The 23,822-nt window shown below is 33.4% G+C and overlaps 1 protein-coding gene across 1 annotated transcript; it reads right to left on the minus strand.

Annotated features, from left to right (window-relative positions):
• Positions 1 to 1,255: 1,255 nt before the first annotated feature.
• Positions 1,256 to 23,544, minus strand: LOC308499237 (transmembrane protease serine 11G-like; the record flags this gene model as incomplete). The annotated part of the gene is made up of 9 exons (XM_081052290.1): positions 1,256 to 1,417; positions 4,894 to 5,036; positions 8,147 to 8,406; positions 9,398 to 9,569; positions 10,316 to 10,354; positions 18,901 to 19,061; positions 19,648 to 19,715; positions 22,741 to 22,859; positions 23,430 to 23,544. 9 exons carry the CDS (start codon positions 23,542 to 23,544, stop codon positions 1,256 to 1,258), a joined length of 1,239 nt encoding a protein of 412 aa, XP_080908416.1.
• Positions 23,545 to 23,822: the final 278 nt, after the last annotated feature.

The following is a 23,822-nucleotide window of genomic DNA, read 5'->3' on the forward strand; positions in this document are numbered from 1 at the left end:
GTCATGTACAGTGCCACAAAAATTCGTTTAAATATATATGAAAATGACTATTTTATCACAATAATTAAACCATTCCAAAATGCATTCTTAATTATTTGCATATTCTTCATAAATACCTTTCTTCAAAGAATGCCTACCTTTTTAACAGTAAATATAAATGCCATACAATAAGGTCTTTCCCAAAATCTTCTGTCAAATTATAAATATCTGGTTTTATGTTGGCTTCTCATCTAAGTTATTTATAACTATCTAATTTATATTGGCTTCTCATTTTGTCTGTCCCTTAATTATTCTGAAGTTGATTGAAAATAAAACTCTTTAGAAAATAGAACTACATTAGGAAATAATTAAACAGAAGTGAAAAGTAAAATTACACCAGGATTGGAACTTCTCCCATTTTTAGAGATGGAAAGTAGCTCCCGCTCACTCAGTACTTGCCTCTTCTCTTTCCCATCTAGTGAAAAGGCCATGAAAATTTGCTTTTATTTTCTGAATACCAAAGGCATTTTTGCATAGTTCAGAACAAAATCCTGTGCTAGGCAATATTTCCAGTCCCCCTGCTGTTTAATCCAATCATTTAGTACCTGTTCCAAAGTAAAGAAATATTTGTGTAGTTGTTTAAAGAGTTTAAAATCTGCAGTACTGGGTGTAAATGTAAATGACAGCTTTCTTCAAGCTTCAAAGAGAGGTTGAATGTGCATCTGAGGCAAAGGGGAATGGATTCACAGTGGTGCCATGTCTTAAGGCCTGGCTTCACCCCTCCACCATTGTATTACCCACTGGCCAAAGCCAATTGCCTTGATTTGTCTAGTGCGTGGAACTATAGATTCCTAATGAGGATTAGTCAATGAGAAAGATCAACACAATGGAGTCAGGGAAAGGCAGCGTTCTATCAGGGAAAAACACAGAGAATGCTTTCCAAGTTGGTCCTTATCTGTTTAAACTGCTGGATTATTCTAAAATGAGACGTGTGTAGGAGGGACAGAAAGGTGAGTAAAGAGGTCATTAGAAACATTTAGTAGCAATGGCAGATCTTGTGGAGCGGACAGTATCTTGTATATTCATGGTCTGCAAAAAACACTTCAGATAACCTTGAATAAAAGTCTATTTTGCTCTTGGTTAAGGGTAGAATTGTCAGATCACACTTATTTGCATCTTGAACTTGATGACAATATACATGGCAACATATACAAGACACAGTTTGCTACAGACCACACATGACATTTACATTTTGGAGGTAGAGATGGTTGTTGCATTAAATGTTACTTTTAGATTTAATCCAGTCCCGATAACGAGTCACTTTTGTATAAATTCCAGGATTGTTTGCTTTGCCACAGTCCATTCCCCAGCTTACTATTCCAATAAGATACCAGATGTTTCTATCTTGTGCTATAACCAGAGGTCCCCCAGAATCACCCTGCAAAAGAAGAAAAAATATTGTCAGTGTAATAAAGTGGTATAACAATGAGAGTTAATCAGCATCTGAGTGTCTAATAAATTAATAGTTCAATTGAAGTATGTAAAACTAAGTCTATATTTATTTACTATTAGGATATAATAGTAAATATAATTGTGCTTATTACTTATTATCTCTGTTATTATTTTGTTATCTCTGTCAATGTCTTCACCTGAAAGATGGTGTGAATAAAGCTAAGGTTTCAGTTTTATCCTGGTATGGTTTTTAATTTTGCTCCATATAAATAGAAAGTGCAAACTGAACCTAAGTTTAGGCATCCAGTTCTTACATAAATGATGACTCAAGGCTCAGCTAACTGTCACCTCCTCCATGAAGGCTCTCGGGGCTCTGTTAGGTAAAAATAATCTCTTGCTTCGAGTTTGAATCTTACCTTGTCCCACTCATACCAGTTGATGGAAAGGTGTCCTGTTAGGAAGGATGTTGTATCACTTTGCAAGAGCTGGTTTGAGAGGAGGACAACATTCAAAGGGCACTCCAAGTCAATGTGTATGTTTTATCACACAAAGGATTTTGCTCCCAAATTAAAGTGGAGTTCCTAGCCCTAGTGAGCTGGTTTGAAATGCGTGAGTCATGAGGACTTCCTTGGTATCTTTAACCCAAGTTTTGGGCAACTGGTTTGTAATTTTATCTTTTAGCAATAAGCCTATTGGTTCAAAAGAAGTACTATGTAACTAGACTGTTATCTGTCACTATACAACAAAATTAATTCATAATGGATCAAAGACCTAAACGTAAGACCTGAAATAATAAATTGCATAGAAGAAAGTCTAGGTACTAAACTTATGGACCTCTGGTTTAGAGAGGATTTTATAAATTTGACCTCAATGACAAGAAAAGTAAAAGCAAAAAGAAATGAATGGGACTATATCAAACTAAAAAGCTTCTGCACAGCCAAAGTATCAACAAAATAAACAGGCAACCAACAGAATAAAAGATATTTGCAAACTACACCTCTGATAAGGGGCTAATATCCACAAGACATAAAGAACTCATACAACTGAACAGCAAAAAAACAATCCAATTTAAAAATGGGCAGAGAACCTGAATAGACATTTCTCCCAAGAAGACATACAAGCCACAAACAGATATATGAAGCGATGCTCAACTTCACTAGCTATTAGGGAAATGCAAATAAAAACCACAGTGAGATACCACCTCATACCTATTAGAATGGCTGTTATCTGCAAGACACATATAATAATAACAAGTGTGGAGAAGCTGTGCAGAAAAAGGAACCCTCAAATACCGCTTGTAGGCATGTAAATAGGTGCAGCCACTATGGAAAACAGAATGGAGGTTCCTCAAAAAATTAAGATTAGAGCTACCATATGACCCAGCAATCTCTCTTCTGGGTATCTACCCAAAAAACCTGCAAACATTTATTTGTAAATATATATGCATTTTTATGTTCATTGCAGCATTATTCATGGTGGGCAAGACATGGAAACAAGCAAAGTGTCCTTTGAGAGATGATTGTATAAAGAAGATGTGGTACACATACACAATGGAAAATTACTCAGCCATAAGAAAAAACAAAACACTGCCATTTGTGACAGCATGGATAGATCTTGAGATTATCATGCTAAGTGAAACAATTCAGACAGAAAAATCGAGAACCATGTGACTTCATTCATATGGGATATGAAATTGAAAATAACAAATGAACAAGACAAATGAACAAGAACTCATAAACACAGACAACAGTTTAGTAGTTACCAGAGGGTAAAAGGAGAGGGGGGATGGGAGAAAAAGGTAAAGGGGGTCAAATATATGGTGATGGAAGGAGAACTCACTTTGGTGGTGAACACACAATGCAGTATATAGATGATGTATTATAGGTTTATACACTTGAAACCTATGTAATATTCTTAACCAATGTTATCCCAAAAAGAAGTATTATGTAGAAGCCCCTTACAGACTTTTTTTTTTTAAGAGAAATGATTTTGTTCGAAGCAGACACAAGGTCTTAGAGTCTTGTGCCTTCAGCTCTCTTCCCTTCACATGCTTCTTAGTACACCTCAGTATTCAGCAAACAGAGTGTGAAAACCCTGGCCAGCCAAAAGCTATCTTTCTTAGTACTCAGTAGACAGAGTGTGAAAACCCTGGTCAACCAAAATCTATCTTTCTTAGCTCCTTTCCTGTAGATCCACGTGCTAATTTAGGTCCTCAATATGCTAGTGGTGAAGGTAGGAACGGAGCATGGACCAATGGAAAGAGAACACCTGGTCTCTTATAGAATAAACTCAAATACAACTCTCTAAAAGATTCGTTTTTGTGGATTTGAGTATTTTAAATATAGATTTATTTATGTTCCTCCTTGAAAGTCATGTGATCCGGTTTTATCTTGGTCCACCCATGTTCTTTCTGCTCCTCCAAAATAAAGTGAATGGAAGGAGACCTTGTATTCCAGAACATGCAGCCAAATCCTAGTTTTCTTGTTCATTGCTTTTAGTTACTTGTGTGCTATTGTTAAGTTGATTGTGGACTCACTGTGTTTTTTTTAATGTTTATGTTTCCTTCAGTAATTGCCTTAGTACCCTGCAATTCACAAAAAGTTTGAATGATAAGTGAATAAATGTTTATTACCATCACAAGACAGACAGCCAATGGCAGATCAGTGGTACCTTTGCATATAAGAAAAGCACTCGTGCTGCATATGTGTCAAATTCTAAAAGGCATTCTTAATCCTTCAAGAATTGCTAACCTATTGGACCCAGTTTCAAAGGCTATAGGTAAAATCTTTAGTTATTTATTTTTAGTCCTTTAAATCACCAAACTTTAAAACTGATGTTCTCTTTTAATGCTTAAGTGATTAAAATTATTTTCCCTAAATAGTGTAATTCTATCTGGATGTATACTGTTTAAGGTGAATAGTTCAATCACCTGTGGGATGAAGTTCTATTGGAATCTGCAGATCCCAACCCACAGTGCTTTACAATTAATAGAGATTAAATACCTAACTATTGGTTATGACGATGGCTTGAAGCAATGATTGTGTGGCTTCCTGACTCAGTTTCTCTTATGCACGTCCAGTCCTTTTCTCTAATCAGAGTCCTAATTTGCAGGTGGTGATCATTTTTTTACATATGGATCTGGATAATAATAGGGTGTTAAAGAAGGAATATTTTATGGTTCTTTCATTCCCTCTTTTTATACTCTCCTCTCTCCTCCATGACTTAGTTTTATGGAGTCCCACAAAATGACATTGGTCTGTGGTTAGTAAGGTCATCTTTATTTAGCAGATTCTTTTGTGTGGACTTGAATTTTATTCTTAACCTTTTTTTTTTTTTTTTTTTTTTTTGGTTGTTGAGAGCCCACTGGCCCATGTGGGAATCGAACCGGCAGCCTTCGGAGTTAGGAGCATGGAGCTCTAACCGCCTGCACCACCGGGCCGGCCCCTTGAATTTTATTCTTACCTCACAGGCATCAAATTTTCCTGACAAGAATCCAGCACATATCATTCCAGATGACACAGCACCACCATATACGTTAACTTGATTACATATATCATTACTTATGGTCTCTATTTCAACTTGCCGCAGAGTATTGGGAAAGGGACCTAAAGAAGAAAAAAAATAAATGTAGAATTTACATATTCTTGCTTATGATAGTTAATTGTGTCTTGCAAAGACTAGCTCAGTGATAAAACACATAGGACTCTGCGCTGTGGAAGTTGTAGGACTCTGGGCTGGATGACAATACTCAGATTTGAGTTACATTTTGGTGATGTTGTCTATATGCTAGGTATCATTCTTGACACATTTACTCCCATCATCTTATTTAATCCTTGCAACAACTAGCAAAGATAGATATGAATATTCTCTTTTTCACGTGAGGAAACTGATGCTCATCAAGTTATGAGTCTTGCTGTGATCACATAGCTAAATAGGAGAAAAATATTAGATTTAAACCCACGGTACTTTTCACCACCTGGGATAATCTGTGAGTTTTCCTTATCTTACCTGGAAATCTGCCTGATCATTCTACAAAGGATACAGTTATATTGGGAACTGAGAATCCTTTAGGAGGAGCAGTATAGAGCAATTTTGTATTGTCAGGAAGTAACTTCAATACTGAATAGGTGAAATACTATTGCTTCATAAGAAAGACCATGTCTGCTTTGATAATAGCTCAGATTGCTATTCAAAACTAATAACAATGTAAGTAACAAATACCAAGATAAGAAATAGATCATGTTTCATTAATGATCCAAACATTTACTGAGTTGTTATTATGAGAAAAATATTATTTAGTTGTGTATAGTACAGATTTAGCCATTATATTCTCCTCCTTCCCCTTTAATAGATTCTATTTTAAAGACTGATTAGTTCTTCATACTCTGTTTCAAAGACAGGTTCAAAGACAATTGAGAGGGTGAAGGAGGACAGTGCTGTTAATTTGATCAAGTCAGAATAATTCTGTGCTAAGGGCTCTGGTTTTGGAGGCAGCAGACATGAGTTTATAAACTTTGCACAATTTATATGCTATTTGACCTTGCACAAGTTACTGAAACTTACTAAGCACCATCACCTGTAAAAAGGAGAAAATGATAGTATCTCATATATTTATTGTGGGGGTTAAAACTTAATGAATATAATCAATTATGATAGTACCTTGTCCCATATTCAGATTTTAATCAATGGAAGCTATTGAAGAAATAGCGTTATGTATTTAAAACCCTTATGGTCTAAAAACTATCATTCAATGTTAATGATGGTTGGTGGTTGCAAGAGCTTTTATAAAAGAAAATCTAGATTTCTAGGGATTTTGTTATTCACTCTAAATAAATCTAATTCTCTGTTTTAAAACTAGTCAATACATTTACCGAGGATTGACCATCTTGTTGAAGAACTAAGCCTAAATTTTCTATGGGAATAGTATTAAAGATTTTCTAGGGTCTAGTGAATTTCTTCCCTTCACTCATCATTTTTAAGTCTGGGAGGGTCATTATATGACAACTTTCTCTTGAGTTCATTTCTGAATCTGCTTGAAGTGCTCCCAGTGAGAGAATGTTTTCACCATCTGCTCATTATACAGATTTTTAAAAAATCTATTTGTTTTTGTAGGTGCTTCAACAATATTCAATTTGCTGTCTCTTATTAGAATTTAAAACTTATAGGTATTTCCAGGCTTTAATCAACTATATTCCAACTATTTTAATTTCTGTGGGCCTATTTTTATTTTAGCTCATTAGTCTAGGATGCTTAGTTTTAAATTTTAAATGCTTTCAGTTCTTGAATCTCAACTTTTAAAAAGTCAATTTAAGTGCTCCACTATATAACAAGCAATTTTGCATTACCAACTATTCAAGGAAGAAACGATCCAGAATAAAACGTTTTTGTTTTACAAGCTGCCTAGTAAGAAGATTTCTAATTAGACATGTGACAAATCTTGGGAGGTAGGAGAAGAAAACCTGAGTAGTACTTGTTTCTGTTTCAAAATACAGAAAAAACAAAACCATAATCAAATATCTAATGCTTAACTTTAGACTGATGTCTAACAAATTCATGATGTTATTCCTGAAAAATATGCAACTTGTTAGAGTAGTTAGACCAATACACAGTAATCTGCACAGTATTGGGCATTGAATAATTCATGAAGAAGTTCCAAATCATTCCCAAACTACTGCTCTCGAAGACGATGGTATGATATTACCATCATAGATGGTATGAATTACCATCAAGTTTAATCAGATTCTAGAGGAAGTGTAATGGGGCTGCCCTAGTGGTACATGCTATTTGTTTCTACTCCAATCAGTAAGTGGCAGGTCTAATCCCAAAGGATTTAATTCCCCATCACATTCACCAATGCGTATAGAATAAGGCAGATCCCCCAGAGATGAGGAAAATAACTCTCAAGTTATAACAACAGTGTATAAACCTGGACCCAATGTCAGAATTTTGGAGTGCATATTGAAGGAAAGTAGACTTCTATAAAAATCAACTGATGAAGACTCAGTAAATAAAAGCTTTACTTTGAGGAAGTACAAGACTACAACTTCATACTAAGAGCCTGGAATAAGAATCAGAAGGGCAAGGGAAGATTAAATCATATGTAAAAAGTACAAAGAGACATAGAAACTGAAGATTCATATCAGAGTTTAAAGGTCTATCTGCAGTTTATAGTATATTATTAAGTGTAGTAAAATGTCATACTTGTCGACTCTATAAAGTCTCTGGCTCAAAACTATTCCATAAATACATGAATCAGAGGAGCCCCATTTAATATTTAGCATCAGGAATTCAATTTCAAATTGTTCGCTTAAGGCTACTTCTGTTAAATTGCATGGCACATTACAAAAGCTTATCATCACTACTGCTTGCAAATCGCATACTTTAAGAATCCTACAGCCGTAGCAGAATCTCTACATATTAAAGAGAACAACGGAAAAAAAAATAATGTGAAAAATTATGCTTTAATTAGTTTTGAAAAGCAAGTTATAGTTTCTAAACTAGCTCCCTCAAAAAAAAGACAATAAACATAGATACTGTGTACTAATAATAGCCAGTTTCCATAAATCACCATGTCTGCATTTTTTGCCATATTTTTCATGAGACATGTTGATTTCATCTCTTATTTTCTATATTTTGATTTGGTATCTTAGTTTATGTCTCCACTCAAATGGAGGTTCTCAGTTTTTCTCATGGATCTTTTTACTGAGATACTCACCATTTATTTTTAATGCTCCCCATCCAGTGACAAACACTTTACTCTCAGGCAAGACTTCAAAAGTAGCATCTGGGAGACAGACTCTGTGCACATCATCAGAAAATAGGACAGGGGTGGAGAGCTTCACCAAAGCGATGTCATCGTCATGCTTATGGGCAGCATAGTTCTCATGAATGATAATTGACTGCACCTGTCTTCTCATTATTGCAGGGTTTAGAGTTGTTCCAAAACTAGCCGTCCAGAGTTTGGGGTTTTTGTAACTGATCACAGATTAAAAGGATTATGGTTGGTTCATTTCTGATCTAAAGTTTCCCAGGACTCTGGATGAACATGGGACATAGGGTGGGAGAAGTGCAAATTGTTTGAGGTGATTTCTGATTGGGATCCTCCCACCTTTTTATTTGAGGCTTCTCCCCTAGGACTGCTTTACTTTTATTTAGCTGATGACAAATCCCTCCATTCTGATGTAGCTTAAATTACTGTCCTCCATGGGGGAGTTTGTATTTTTTAAAGAAAATATTTTATAAAATTAATACAGTTGAAGAAACTATAAATAAATAAAAATTAGATATATGTACCCACATATACAAACCCATACACACATATCCATGCACAGTTATATAAATGTATGTATGCGCGTAAAGCTATGGAGAAAGAAAGGGAGGGAGGGAAGGAGGAAGGGAATGAGAGAGACCAAGGTAGTAAAATTGGAGCCACAATTTATGTATTGTTTTCTCACCCTTTCTTTTAGATTAAAATTTTATTCAGAATATTTTCCCATTTTATATGAATTTTCCTAGAGGTTACTGTACCTCTTTATTGTCTCCAGTGTCCCATATGTTAAGTCTTTAAAAAGCATACAAATAATAAAAGCACAGCACCAAGGATGTTCATGTGGGATAATCAGATGTAAGTTTGTGGATTGGGATACTATTAGCGGATTTTTAAAAAAAATCCACAATATACCTCAGGAAAACTGGTGAGTGTGTTTAAATTTTTACCATGTTGACTCATTCTTAAAGCTGAGATTGCTGGAGAATATGGGAGTATATTCCGTTGGAGCTGAAGATACTCTCTAAATTTTTCTACTATCCTTTAGTAATTATTGCTTCTCCTGAGCTTGTCAATCATCAGTACCATTGGGAGGGGAGGGCTAAGATGACTAATGAAAAAGGGATAAAAATTATAGGAAGTGAAGGTGAAAAAAAGAGATGAAATTGGTGATCTTGTTGGTACAGTGTGAGGACTTACCTGTCAAAGCAGTGAGCGGCAGTCAGGAGCCACTCTTCACTGATCAAAGACGCTCCACAGAAATGGATGCCATCCATCTGCAGGCTGGCTTGCCATGGCCAATCAGCTTTCCTTGCAATATAACCAGCAGCAATTCTTTCCATGGATGGGGCCTCCCTCCCTAAACCACAACCTGTCATAAGGAATAAGGGAGTTATTTCCAGAGTTATAAATGTGAGTAGGTATGTCTGGCACATACTCATAGTTAAAGATAAAAACATTTATCGATTTGCCTTGCCCTAAAAAAAAAAAAAAAAAAAAAAAAGTCAAAATTATTTTATAGAATGATTAGTCACATTGAAAAAAAGGTTACCTTTAAAAAATAAAGTATTTAACAACCTTCCTGATGTATTTAAAGCAATTTTACTAGAATTATTTTTCATATTTTTCAGGGTCATGTTCTTACATGCAGCAGTTTATCCCAGTGATGTTTGACAATTTTGAGTGTGAAGTGTACACTAATTATTACAGGAAAATTCCATTTGTATTATTTTAAAATACTTGTGTAATATTACAACTATTACATTACTATAGTATAAATGTCAAAGTTCACATGTTAAAGTTAGTGGGTTTCACCTAATTCTAAGCAAAATTTTCTACTTTAACAAAGTGAGCCAAATAAACATAAATAAGATTAAATTGAAAGGGAATTGTGAAAAGAAGTCAACAGTGAAACTTTCTGTAAGAAAGGGCAAGTTATTTCCAAGGAGTCCATATGACATTCCCAATTATTTATAGTAATTTTTTTCACTTGAGGCGGGTTAAATCATGTAGCCATCCAGAGATATTATATACTTTTGGGAAATAGTAAATACTCTAGAAGTGTTTTGAGTTTCATTATTTGATTTATAAACATCTCAGTGGTATTCTTGAACTTACAGCTGTTCAGAATGTGCTCTGCTTGTGCTTCGTTTATATCTGGAAAAAAAAACGCATGATCATTCAGCAGTGAAACAATTATAATTTAAAATACTATACCTGTATGACATAAATATTTTTGGTTGGGAGCAACTGAATAAGTCAGGAAATTCTTAACTAAAGGCAACAGAATAAAATCCTATAAAAGGAGAGGCTTAGGTATAAACTCTTCATCTGACTACTGCATGTGGACCCCAGGAAAATACTGGTTCATGATTATAAACTCATTAGCATAACAAAGGATATTCTTTGCCATGAAGGAGGACTGCATCTAATTAATTAATACCATACCAATTTACCAAAACATAAGTTCAACAGAAGAGGGCCTACGACTACCTTTACATGTGTACTACTACATGTTTGGACACACTGTGTGTCACACACTGTGTGAGTGAGGACAGAAGGAAAGTGTTATAGTAAGGGTGTTAAAAGCATATTATGTACCTGGCGTCTAGGCTTGGTCCACAGATGCTCCCTGTGGACTCAAAATCCACCATTGTACTAGTAAATCCTCAAAATATGTTAGTCATTTTTTCATAAAGTAACAGAAAAAAGCATGACTAGTGGCTGTTCCCCCCAATTATATGAATTATTCCTTATGCTAGATAGTATAATGAGCAATCCAGATCCACATTTTGTTAAGATGAATGAAGTTTTGGTAAGCCTGCAAATTAGTGAGTCTTTAATGTAGGTCAGACTCCAAGAGGAACGTAGAATTCATCTGCGGGGAACTACACGTAGCAGTTTATTAGAATAAATCTCTTAGAATTAGTTTTTGCCAAAATAACAATCTTCGAATGGCTTTCCTGGCCTCTAAAATAAACTTAAACTTCCTACCTGGATCTGCACAACATGGTCCCCATGTATGTCGTGGTTCCCATTTTGAACTTTTCTTGCTCTTATCTACAACTCAGTGGCTACCTTGGCCTTTCCTTTTGTTTGTCTGTGCCAAGGTGTTCCTGCCTTTTCTAGTAGCTGCCCTTTTTTGCCAGGAATGCTATTCCTGTGGCCTTTTTTATGGTTGGTTCCCCATGAAACAAAATCTAAATTAACCTTCCACTCTCTATTCTCTGTATGGAGTTTCATACTACTAAATATTGCCTTGTTTATTGGGTCATCTTTTTTACCCCAGTTAGAATGTTAGCTCTATGAAGACAGAAAATTTAGTTCCTGGCACAAATGGATTCTCAATAAATACTTGCTAAATGAATAAATGAGCAATAATGATGACTAATAATGGACTGAGTTTTATTTACCAGGAACTGTGACAAACATTTCACATTACTTACTTATTATGTCCTCACAATGATATTATGAAGCAAATCTATTATGAATATGACTTGAATATTTCTTGAGATCAAAAGCTTGTCCTGCGACCATTTCACTGTAAGGTCAGTTATAGTTTAGTGTCACCTTCTGTAGGTTATGGATTAGTGAGAGAGGGGTAGAGCTATGGTTAGTTCACAGCTAATTGGAACTTAGGTTAATTACTGTCTGTGCAGAAACTATTAATGAACTTCTGTGATGGTGCTATATCTCACATGTGAACATTATCCAGTAGATGTATTCCACCTGCAGGATAAAAGAGATTGAATTGTTCCAGTTCTAAAACAAAATATTGTAGACTCACTTTTCCCTGCTCTTCTCCTATAAATGTAACTAAATGCTATGAAAAGTATCCATCAGATAACAATAAAAGAACTCTGAAAACTGGGAGAAAGAAGCAGAATGGCTAGAGATGCCAGGATTTGAAGAAGGACAATGTGGTGTGTTTCTTGGGTTTTCTCGTTATCTCACATATACCCTGGACTGGGGACTGAGAAAGGCTTGAAATCTAGAACAACCAATAGGCATAGAGGAAAAGAGAAGAGAAGAGAAGAGAAGAGAAGAGAAGAGAAGAGAAGAGAAGAGAAGAGAAGAGAAGAGAAGAGAAGAGAAGAGAAGAGAAGAGAAGAGGAGAGAAGAGAAGAGAAAGAGAAAAGTCTTTTTCTCTCAATCCGAATACTGGGAAAGAGGATGTACAATGGAGACCCAGTAGGGAGGCAAACCTTCTGCTTCACAGCTCAGGGCTGGCAATTCATTCTGCCAGCAGCAGTGATAGCAGTGATCAAGGAAGCCCTTTATCATCCCAATCTCCGCTTCTCAACCAGGGCACCAGCTGGCAGACCGATTCCCCCACAAGGACAATATCAATCTGCATCTGCATACAGTGATGTAAGTAGCCCAGGTCTACTGTAACCTCCCTCAGAAGGTAGCCCAGAGATAGAAGGCGGCCCAGAGAAGCATGTTGTATTCCCATAGATGGTTCCAGCAGCAGGAATTAAGGGGAAGCCCCAGAAGATTAGAACAGCACTGCAAGGACTCTGAAAACTAAATTATTATCAAAATGGCAAAAATAAGTGAGAATCTATACTCCAAACCTAAACAGGTTGACTATCTGCTAATGTAGAGGACTTAACTAAAATGTTAAGAATGCAAACAAAAATTTCTTGCCATATCAAAGCCCAGAAAAATCACAATCTGGATGAAAAAAGACAATCAGCTGATGCCAAGACTAATATGAATAAGATATTGGAGGTATCTGATGTAGATTTTAAAGCAGCTGCCATAAAAATAATTAGCAATCAATAACAAATGGAAAATAAAAAAATTGAAAATTGAACCAAAAAATGGATATTATAAAAAAAGAACCAAGTATAAAAGTATAGTACTGAACAATACAATAATAAAAAATAACTTGCTGCTGATCTGAATAGTGCAGTGGAGATGATGGGGAATAGAATCTGAAAACTTGAAGACAAGTCAATAGAATTTACACAGTTTGAAGAACAGAGGGAATATTGACTGAAAAATGAATAAAGACTCTGAGATATGTGGAATGATAACAAAAAACGTAACATTCATATCATCAGATTCCCAGAAGGAAAGAAAAATAATGTAGGACTGAAAAAGTGTTCAAAGAAATAATGGCTGAAGACTGCCTAAATCTGGCTAAAGACAAAGACCTACAGATTCAAGAAGCTGGGCAAATATTAAATATGATAAACTCAAAGAAATCCACACTAAGACCCATGATAATTAAACTACTAAAGACTAAAGACAAAGAAAATGAAAAATAATACATTACCTGTAAAGTAACACCAGTTCAAATGACAGTGGTTTTTCTCATATGAAATCAAGGAAATTGAAAGCAAGTGGCATAGTATTTTTCAAGTTCTGCGATAAAAAAGCTATCAACCCAAAATCCTATCTCCAGAGAAACTATCTTCAGAAATTAGGAGGAAACAAAGATATCCTCAGATGAGGAGAAACTAAAATAATTTGTTTCTAATAGACCTACTCTTAGATAATGGTTTCTTAGACAATGGTTAAAGGAAGCCGTCCAAACAAAGAGCGAATGATAACAGAAGAAGACCAGAACCTTCAGAAAAGAAAGAAAGATGCAGAATAGGTAAAAATAGAAATGAACATAATAGACTATCTTTCACCTCATGAGTTTTATTAAACATATTTTATGGTTAAAGCCAAAGATAAAACCCCCATCTGATTTTTTGTTAACTATATATGGAGGAAATACTTAAAATATATGTCTAAAAAGTGGGGAGGGTAAGGAGACCAAAATGGAAGTAAAGTTTCTACACTTCATTTGAAGTGGTGAAATGTTGACACCAGTAGGATATAATTAGTTACATGTGCATATGTTAATACTTAGAGCAGCCACTAAGTCTGCCACATACTGATAAAGTCAAAGACATTAAAAATAAATCAAAATGGAACTCTGAAAATATAGTCAAGTTACCAACAGGAATGGAGGAAAAAAGGAACAAGATATAGAACAAGCAGAAAACAAATCAAAGAGAAAATCAGTAAGGATATAAAACAAACAACTTCATCAACCAACAGAATCTAACTGACATTTGTAAAACATCTCATCCAACAATAACAGAGTAAACATTCTTTTCAAGTTCCCATGGAACATTCATAAAAATAGATTTTATCCTGGTCATAATTTTCTTCACCTTTAAAAGAAATGAAATTAGAGTATGCTCTCTGTTCAGATTAGAGTCAAACTAGGAATCAATAACATAAAGATAATAGAAAAACCTCCAAATACTTGGAAATTAAGCAATACACTACTAAATTATCTATGGGTCCAAAGGGAAGTCTCAAAGAAAACAAAAATTACATAGAACAGAGTAAATATTAAATACAGTGTAGCAAATATTGTGAGATGCAGATAAAGCATTGCAGAAAGAAAAAAATTATAACATTAAATGCTTACATTAGAAAAGAGAAATGATCTCAAATCAATACTTTCAATTCGTACCTGAAGAAACTATAAAAATATGAGCAACATAAACCTAAAGTAAGGAGGAGGAAGGACATAATGAAGAGAAAAAAACAATCAAGGTCAAAATTTTGATTAATAAAATTGAAAACAGAAAATCAATAAAACAAAAAAAAACCACCAGTTGTATGAAAAAATCAATGAAATTGATAACTTCTGGAAAGAATGACAAAGATAGAGATAGAGAAGACATAAATCACCAATTCTATTATGAGGGGTTATCACAAAAGAGTAGAGTTCTTAAAGGTTGATTAAAGAATGCTATGAAGAACTTCACATTCATACATTTGACAACTTAGAAAAATGGACAAATTCCTTGAAAACTGCAAACTACCAAAACTCAGCAGAGATGATGTAGATGAACAGTCCTACTACTAAAGAAATTAAATTTTTAACAAAAAGAATACCTGTCAAAAAAGGAACCCAACAGGCCCATATGACATCACTGGAGAATTTTTCAAGACATTCAAAGAATTAACACCAATTTACACAATCCCTTTCAGAAATTAAAAGAAAAGGAAACATTGTCTAATTAATTTGATGAGGCTTGTATTACCCTGATACTAAAACTAGATCAACAAGAAAATAAAACAACAGACTAATATCTCTCATGAAGTTAGAAAATAAAACAACAAACTAATATCTCTCATGAAGTTAGTCTAATTAATTTGATGAGGCTTGTATTACCCTGATACTAAAACTAGATCAACAAGAAAATAAAACAACAGACTAATATCTCTCATGAAGTTAGACACAAAATTCTCAACAAAATTTTAGCCAATTGAGTCCCATAATGTACAAAAAGAATAATACAGTGATGAAGAGGGCTTATTCCAGGTATGCAAGCATGGCTCAATTGATTTGAAAATCAATTAATGTAATCTACCATCTCAACAGACTAAAACAGGAAAATTATATGATCATGTCAATTGAAACGGAAAATTCATTCAATAAAATTTGACACATATCCCATCCACTAGGTTGGCCAAAATTTAAAATATTGGAAGATAACAAGTGTTGATGAAGATTGAGAGAAATTAATACCTTCATACATTGCTGGTGGAAATGAAAAGTGGTGTAGCTGCCATGGAAAACAGTTTGACCGTTTTTCAACAAGTTAAACATGGAATTACCATATTTCCCAGCATTTTCACTCTTAGGTATATATCTAACAATACTGAAAACAAGTATTCAAATACTGTACACCAATATTTATAGTAGTACTATTCACAATATTCCTATAATGGAAGTAGCACAAATGTATGTCAACTGATGAATAGATAAACAAAATGTGGTATATCCATATAGTGAAATATTATTCAGCCATAAAATAGAGTGAAGTAATAATACATCCTACAACATGGATGAGCTTTGAAAATATTATGGTAAGTGAAAGAAGCCAAATACAAAAAGTTAGATATTATGTGATCCCATTTATATGAAACCTCCAGAATAGGTATTTCCATAGAGACAGAAAGTCATTTAGTCGTAGTCAAGGGCTGGGGAGAGGTGGAATGAAGATTGACTACTTAATGGGTGTAGGATTTCCCTTTGAGGTAATGAAAATGTTTTGAAACTAGGTAGAAGTGATGGTTGCACAACATTGTGTATTAACTACTACTGAATGATACCCTTTACAATCATTAATGGTTAATTTATTTTATGCAAATTTTACCTCAATTAAAAAAATGTCCAGCACCCATTTATAATAAAAACTCTTAGTCCATTAGGAATGGACTCAACTTCTTGAAGAGTATTTACAAAAAATCTATATCTAACACCATACTTAAAGGTGAAAGACTGCCTTCTCTCTATGACTGAAAATAAGACAAGAATGTCAATGTCATCCGTCTTATTTAACATAGTACTGGAAGACCTAGCCACTGAATAAGGTAATAAAAAAGTATCAGTGTTACCCCAATAAATTTAATAAAAATTTTAAAAAGTTTTCTATGTTAAGAGATTTCCAGATTGTGATACTGTTTGCTGATTTTTTATTGTTAAAAGGAGCACTATATACTAAATCATACATTAAAAAATGAAAAAAAAAACACAAAAGACATTTATATTTCAGAAAAAGAAATAAAACTGCCTCTATTGTAGACATCATAATTGTCACCATGGAAAACGCCAAGGAATCTATAAAAAGAAACTCCTAGAATAAGTGAGTTCAGTAATGTTGCAGGATACAAGATCAATCACTTTCATTGCTACACACTGAAGACAAACAAATAAAAATGAAAATTAAAAAACAACAACATTTATAATTTCTCCAAAGAAAACAAAATATTCAGTTAAATCTAAAAAAAAGTGTACAGGATTTGTACGCTAAAATTTAGAAAATACTGCTACTCAACAAAGTAAATATGTCAATTCTTCTTAAATTGATCTCTAGTTTTAGCAAATTTTCTATCAAAATCTCAGCTAGTTTCTTTGTAGACACAGGCAAGATTATTCTAAAATTTATATAGAAAGGAGCTAGAGTAATCAATACAATTTTGATAAAGAAGAATAAAGTGGGAGAAACCATTCTTCCCAATGCTAAGACTTGCTATGCAGCTGCAGTAATCAGGAAAGTGATCCTGATGGAAGGACAAAAAAATCAATGGAACAGAATGGAGAACCCAAAGATAGATTTACACAAAAATACCCAATAAAATTTTGACAAAGGAGCAAAAGGAGTTCAATTGAGGATGGACAGCTTTTCAATAAACAGTGCAACTGGTCATCCATTAGCTTAAAAAAAAAAAAGAAAGAAAGAAAAATTAGCCTCTCCCTGCACGTCATAACTTATACAAAAATTAGCTCAAAATGGATTATAGATCATAACGTAATAGAAAACTATACATTTTAGTTCTATAAAATGTATAGAAATAAGTATAACATATATGAAAAGAATAAGTAAGATATGTATAGAACTTACATAAAAACATAGGAGAAAATTGTTGGGGGCCCAAAACTAGTAGAAAAGTTAGATTTATTACCAAGAACACAACCTATAAGAAGAAAGTTGGATTAATTTTATCTCATCAAAATTAAAAACTTTTACACTCTGAAAGACTGTTTACAGGATGAAAAGACAAATTACATCCTAGAAGGAAATATTTGCAAATTATACATCTGACAAAGGCCTTATATCTAGAATAAAGGACTATCAAAATTTCAACATTTTTAAAATAAAAAACAACTAAATTAGGAAAAAACTTGTACAAACATTTCATCAAAGAGGATATACAGATGACAAATACATAAAAAAATTCAATATTATTAGCTATTCAAGAATTGCAAATTAAAGCCACAACGAGATATCACTCACTACACGTCTGTCAGAAAATCTAACATGAAAAATAATAACACTAAATTCTGGCAAGCATGCAGAGAAAGAAGGTGATTCATAACTGCTGATGAGGAGGCAGTTATTCTGGAAAGGAGTTTGGTAGTTCCTTTCAAAAAAAAAATGGATTTACCACACAACATAACAATTGTACTCTTGGGCATTCATCCCAGAGGAATGGAGACTTATTTTCATGAATGTTCCTAGCAGTTTCATTGTAATAGACAAAATCTTGAAATTATCCAAATTATCTTCAATGGATGGGTGGTTAAAACACTGTGGAATACTAGGACATACAACTCATTAATAAAAAGGATCAAACTATTGATACACACAACAGGAATGAACCTCAAGAAAATATGCTGAGTGAAAAAAAAGCTAATTTTAAAAGAGTATAGAATATATGATTTCGTTTATGTAATATTCATGAAATAATATAATTACATAAGTGGAGAATGGATTAGTGGTTGCCAGGGGCTAGGGATGGGCAGAGGTGATGTGCCTGGCTATAAAGAGGTAAGACAAGGGAGCCTTGATATGGTATAGAAGCAGAATGTGGGTTTTAATCATGGGATTGCTGAATTAATTCAAACAATTCTACTAAGACCTTTTTTTTAAAAAAGGAGGAAATACTATTATATTTAGGTTATCATACAATTCTTCTTTCATGGTTATTTTCATATTAACCAAAGGAAGATAATCTCTGGTGTTGATTGTATGGGGATATGTTTATTGTCAAGTAAATGAGTGACTTAAAAGTGAAAAGTGGTTTCATTTTATGGTGCAATAAAGATGCTTTCTCTGTAGACGAAAAGATTGTTAAAATGATGCAGTGTAACAAGGGGAAAAAACGATATTTCTTGCCTCTAAGATAAGGTAATGAAGCATCTATCTTCACGAAGCTTTCATTTAATTTCAACTTCTGATGCAAAATGTTATCAGCTTGCCTTTTTATTGTGTCTGCTTTCTTAGAAACAAAGTGAAATTTAAGCAATACATCTGTTTTCAAACCATCATTACTTGACCTGAAAAACAAAAACACCAGAATAAATGTGTGAGGTCATAGCTATAGTAATTTTGTAACTTATTATGTAAATATTAGTTATATCTTCAAGAAAATACAACATAAATTATTTTATACATTTTATTGTCATGGATCCTGTATCATATAGATGTTAATACCTGAATTATTCCCTCTCTGTAAAAATCATATTCAGGGAGGGGAGAGTAACTGAGAGTTCTAGAATTTTTTTCTGGAAAAATAAATCAAAAGCATTTGTTAAATCTATCAACTCTGTATGTATATTTTTTCTTGATTTTTTAAAAAAAATCATCTGTTTGTATAAAATTTAAGTAAAATTGAGAGAAGCATTTAATGATTGTGAGAATTATTAACTGCATAGCAAGTCTTTAAAAGACAACCAGTAGAATATATTTCATCTCTACCCAAGTTAAGAAATTCTCCCCTTAAAGATACTCCGTACAGGAGAAGAACAATTAAATGTAATAATATTAAATTATTTTTGCTCTTATCCACAAAGCAAATAACTGAAGAGTAACTAAATAATACTAAGTTGCCGTTCATTATACAAATTAATTAGTTGTGATTACCTAAGGTTGACAACATGAGACTTGATGTAATGCTGATTTAAACTGGACATTTGAAATATCTCATCTATCTGAGAAAAGAAAAAAACAACAATATAGAACTTTGTTAAATATGAATTTCACACATTTCAATATATCACAAAAATGCTTGTATAAAACCTGCATATTCAGCATTCACTTCTAAGTTTGTTTACAGCTATCCCCAGAAAGCTCATTTGGGCGTAATCCTGTTGTCATAAAGGTCATCCTTGTAATTGGATGTTTATGCTTGAACAACTTGTCACAATGGTCGACATAAAGATGGCCAATATAAAGAATTGAATTAAGCTAGATATTTCAATAGCCAGTATAAAATGGAGTTAGAGATGCAGAGACTGAGTTTCTTTGAAAACTTGATATACATCGACTTATCACCCACTGTCATTCAAGTTCAGTTATTATCCTCATGGATGTGACTGAAGGATCAGTTTTTAGTTATTAGGGAAAGTTTTTAGGCCATACTTTGATCCTATGATAAATGGGTGAGAGGAGAAGAATGTATATTCATTGGGTACTTCTTTAAAATGAATACACTCCTTAAGAAAAATGCATGAAAGCATTACTTAGAATAAGATTAGACTATATATTTCATTCATGTGTCATTTTAGACTTCTTTTTTTTTAAAAAAATAAAGTTTATTGGGGTGACAATGGTTAGTAAAGTTACATAGGTTTCAAGTGTACAATTCTGTAATACATCATCTATATGTCATGTTGTGTGTTCACCACCCAGAGTCATTTTAGACTTCTTACATGGAACAGTTACTCTGTAGTATAAATTCTTAGAAGAAATTGTTTCTTACTAAAATCGCAGCTTGTTACAGAATCTGTGGTTTTATAAACCTATTTATAACCATTGACTCATCAACCTGGCTTCTCACAGAAAAAGACCAATCATATGCCAAACCTTAAATGAACCCAAGTCTTGATAATTATTTACACAAATTGGAAGAGAAGAGCTGCCAAATTGTGAAAATGGGTGCATGTTGAATAAATGCTCTTCATTCATCTGATTTGATTTATAAAATTTTCTCTGGTGAAGTGCCATATTATATCCTATTGGATAGGTTGGTGAGCATAAGTTTATTGAGAAATCAATAGTTATTCAAAATGAATGACCATGTGTTTTTCTGCTACCTGACTGTGAAGAAAAAAATTGTTGTTTAAGGAAATAGTTTTATATACATACATGTACATTTATATGACAAAACTAATACATATTAATTGTAAAAAGTTATAAAAAACAAACTTTGTGAACCACATATTGTCCATGGCAACTGAGCATATGAACAGTCTAGATTATTGAACTCCACAAGAAGTCTCTAAAATTCATGTCAGGTACTTGTTTTAATTATTTCTTCTAGGAAAATGTTTGCTACAACTGAAACTCACATGTAAATAAGGGATTATCAAATTATTGCTTGTAGGACAAATCTAGCCAGCCACTTAGGTCATCTAAGAATGACCTTCACATTATTTTAATAGTTGAAAATAATCAAAAGAAGAACAACGTTTTGTGGCATCTAAAAATTTTACAAAACTTAAATGTCAGTGTCCATAATAAAGTTTTATTGGACCACAGCCAAACTCATTTGTTGATGTATTGTCTATGGCTGCATTTGCACTACATGAAAGATTTGAGTAATTGCAGAGTGACTCCAGGAACTGCAAAGCTAAAGATATTTACTATCTGGCATTTTACAGAAAAATTGCCAACTTCTGGCTTAAATTACTGTACTGTTCTTTTTTTATGTTGTCTCCATTTATATTCTAGAGGGCAGGGCCAACCCTAGTGTTTTGGCCCTTTATTTCCTGGTCATCTCTTTGATGAATGTTTTTATGGTCTTATCATGTGGAAGACTCCATGAGAGGCACCAGAAATATAAGAATAAGTAGACTTAGAGCCTCACAAATCCAGAGGGGCATAAACGTATAAAATAATAATGATGTCATAAGGTGGTAAGTGCTCTAGCAGAGGTGTATGAAGCGTTCTGTGAGAGCACAGGAAAGAGATGCTACCATTTTTTGAGACATTACTTTTCATACTTTTTATTCACAACATAAACTAATTCTCAGAATAACTCAGAGAGGTGGGTGAGAATGTCTCTATTTTGTGGTTGAAATCTTAAGGGGTCAAGTAGATTTTCCAAAGTTGATAAACTGACAAAGGGTAAAACTGGATATGAATCTAGATGTGCTGATTTCAAAGTTTAGACTGCCTCTAATTCAATATAATAATTCCTGGAATAAAACAGTCTATACCCTGCCCTGATTTTTTTCCCTAATCAAAACTTCTTTATGATGTATTTTTGAAAAGACACGCCAACCCCACTTTGTTGCATCTTTCAACTCATTTCATCAGCGTCCGCTTTTGGTGGCTAAATGGCTAAAGAAATATTTCTGAACCTGGTAAGAATAATCTGTCATATTTGGTCAATGCTAGGCTCAGTAGAAGCTGTGTATACAACTGAAGTCTTCAGTGGAAGTCTGTGTGTTTTTGTGGTACATGTTCAGGAGTAAGTTCAGTGTATATGTTCAGTGTAAGTTGCCGAATGGGAAATATATCAGGGTCAGACACACAGTAGGTGCTTGATAAATGATTTCTGGTAAGGTTGTTTGTGCCTGAATTATTGAATTATGTTTCTAGATTAGATACTCTATTTTTTTTTTTTAAGTATTTGAGCTATTTATTTTTCCATGTTACTTATGTTGTTCAGTCTCTGGTTCAGTTATCCTCTGTCCAATGTATTTTTCCATTTTTCCTCAGATAACGTTGGTTAGACTTTTCAGGATTAGAAAATAAAAATACTGTTAATCTTTAATTTCAGATAGTCAATGAATAATATTTTTAGTATAAGCATGTTTAAAATGTTGAATTAAGTATAATTTTAGGAAGATCTGAAATTAAAATTTAAGTGGAAAAATTGTATTTTATCTGGTAAACCTAACAGAAGTGCAATTTGGTGTATTCTCAACTCATTTCCTACTTTATTTTAACCTCCTTCTTTCTAATAGTATTGCCAGGTTAGGAATGATGCCAGCAAAGCTTAGAACTCACCTCATTATTGATTTTTTGTATCAGGTCAGTCCTAATTTTTGAGTGTTCTACTGAAAAATCAGGATTATATTCAATACTGGGGATCTGGAAGGAGGTTTGGTAATAGTGAAATTTCTGATCTGGAAGAGAGAACAAAAATACATGGTTTCTCTTTAATTCATATTAGTTGCATAAATATCAGAAATAGAGGGGATGACATGCCAAAAAGTCCTAAAATTTGAAGACCTCCTGAGAATTAAAATTCAGTAGCTGTAGCCAATACCTCCCTCTTCCTTTTTTAAGATCACACATTATCGTAGTCATGTGGTTGTCAGTTGTGTCTTGACACAATAAATTGACCTCAAAATTAGAATTGCAACTAAAATAACTTCTTATTCTCAGTATATTAAATATTATTAAACTATACATGACATAGGATATAAATCTATTGCATTAGTCCAGAGATAATATTATGTGAACCAAGTCAACTTATAAATGGCAGAAGCAATTTTACACATCAAGGATTATCATTTCCTAAATGGAGATAAATTTTATGCATATTAACATTACATTATGCAAAGTAGTGGTATATTTATGCAAATTATGTTGCAGTGAAAATTGCATTCTAAAATATTAAAAAACATTAATGCTTCGAAATAAATTTGATATTCAAATTTTCCAAAATAACACAATGTGAGATAGATTCTTACCAAATGCCAAAAAATAAACAAGGACGCCGATGATTATTGCTAGAACCAACACAACAGCTGCGATAATAAGGGCAATCATCCATGGTTTCAATGAATTTGTTCTTCTACCTAGCATTGGTGGCCTTTTGAGAGAGAGTTGTTTATTAAAAACAAACATAACTTAAACAATAGAATCTCAGTTTCACATAGTTTTGGTGTAGAATTTTTTTCTGGAATTCATGGTTAGCTCACATTGCATTTGGTAGCATTTGAATATATTTTTCTATAAAAATTAGAAAAAATACTGTCAATAAAAATCTCATTGATTATTTGACTTTATATTTTTATTTTCAAAAGTCAGAATTACGCTACAATTGACTACTGTTTCATATATTTCCTGGTCCATTATACTAG

Source organism: Rhinolophus hipposideros, assembly GCF_964194185.1.
Source record: "Rhinolophus hipposideros genome assembly, chromosome: 1".
Lineage (NCBI taxonomy): Eukaryota > Metazoa > Chordata > Mammalia > Chiroptera > Rhinolophidae > Rhinolophus > Rhinolophus hipposideros.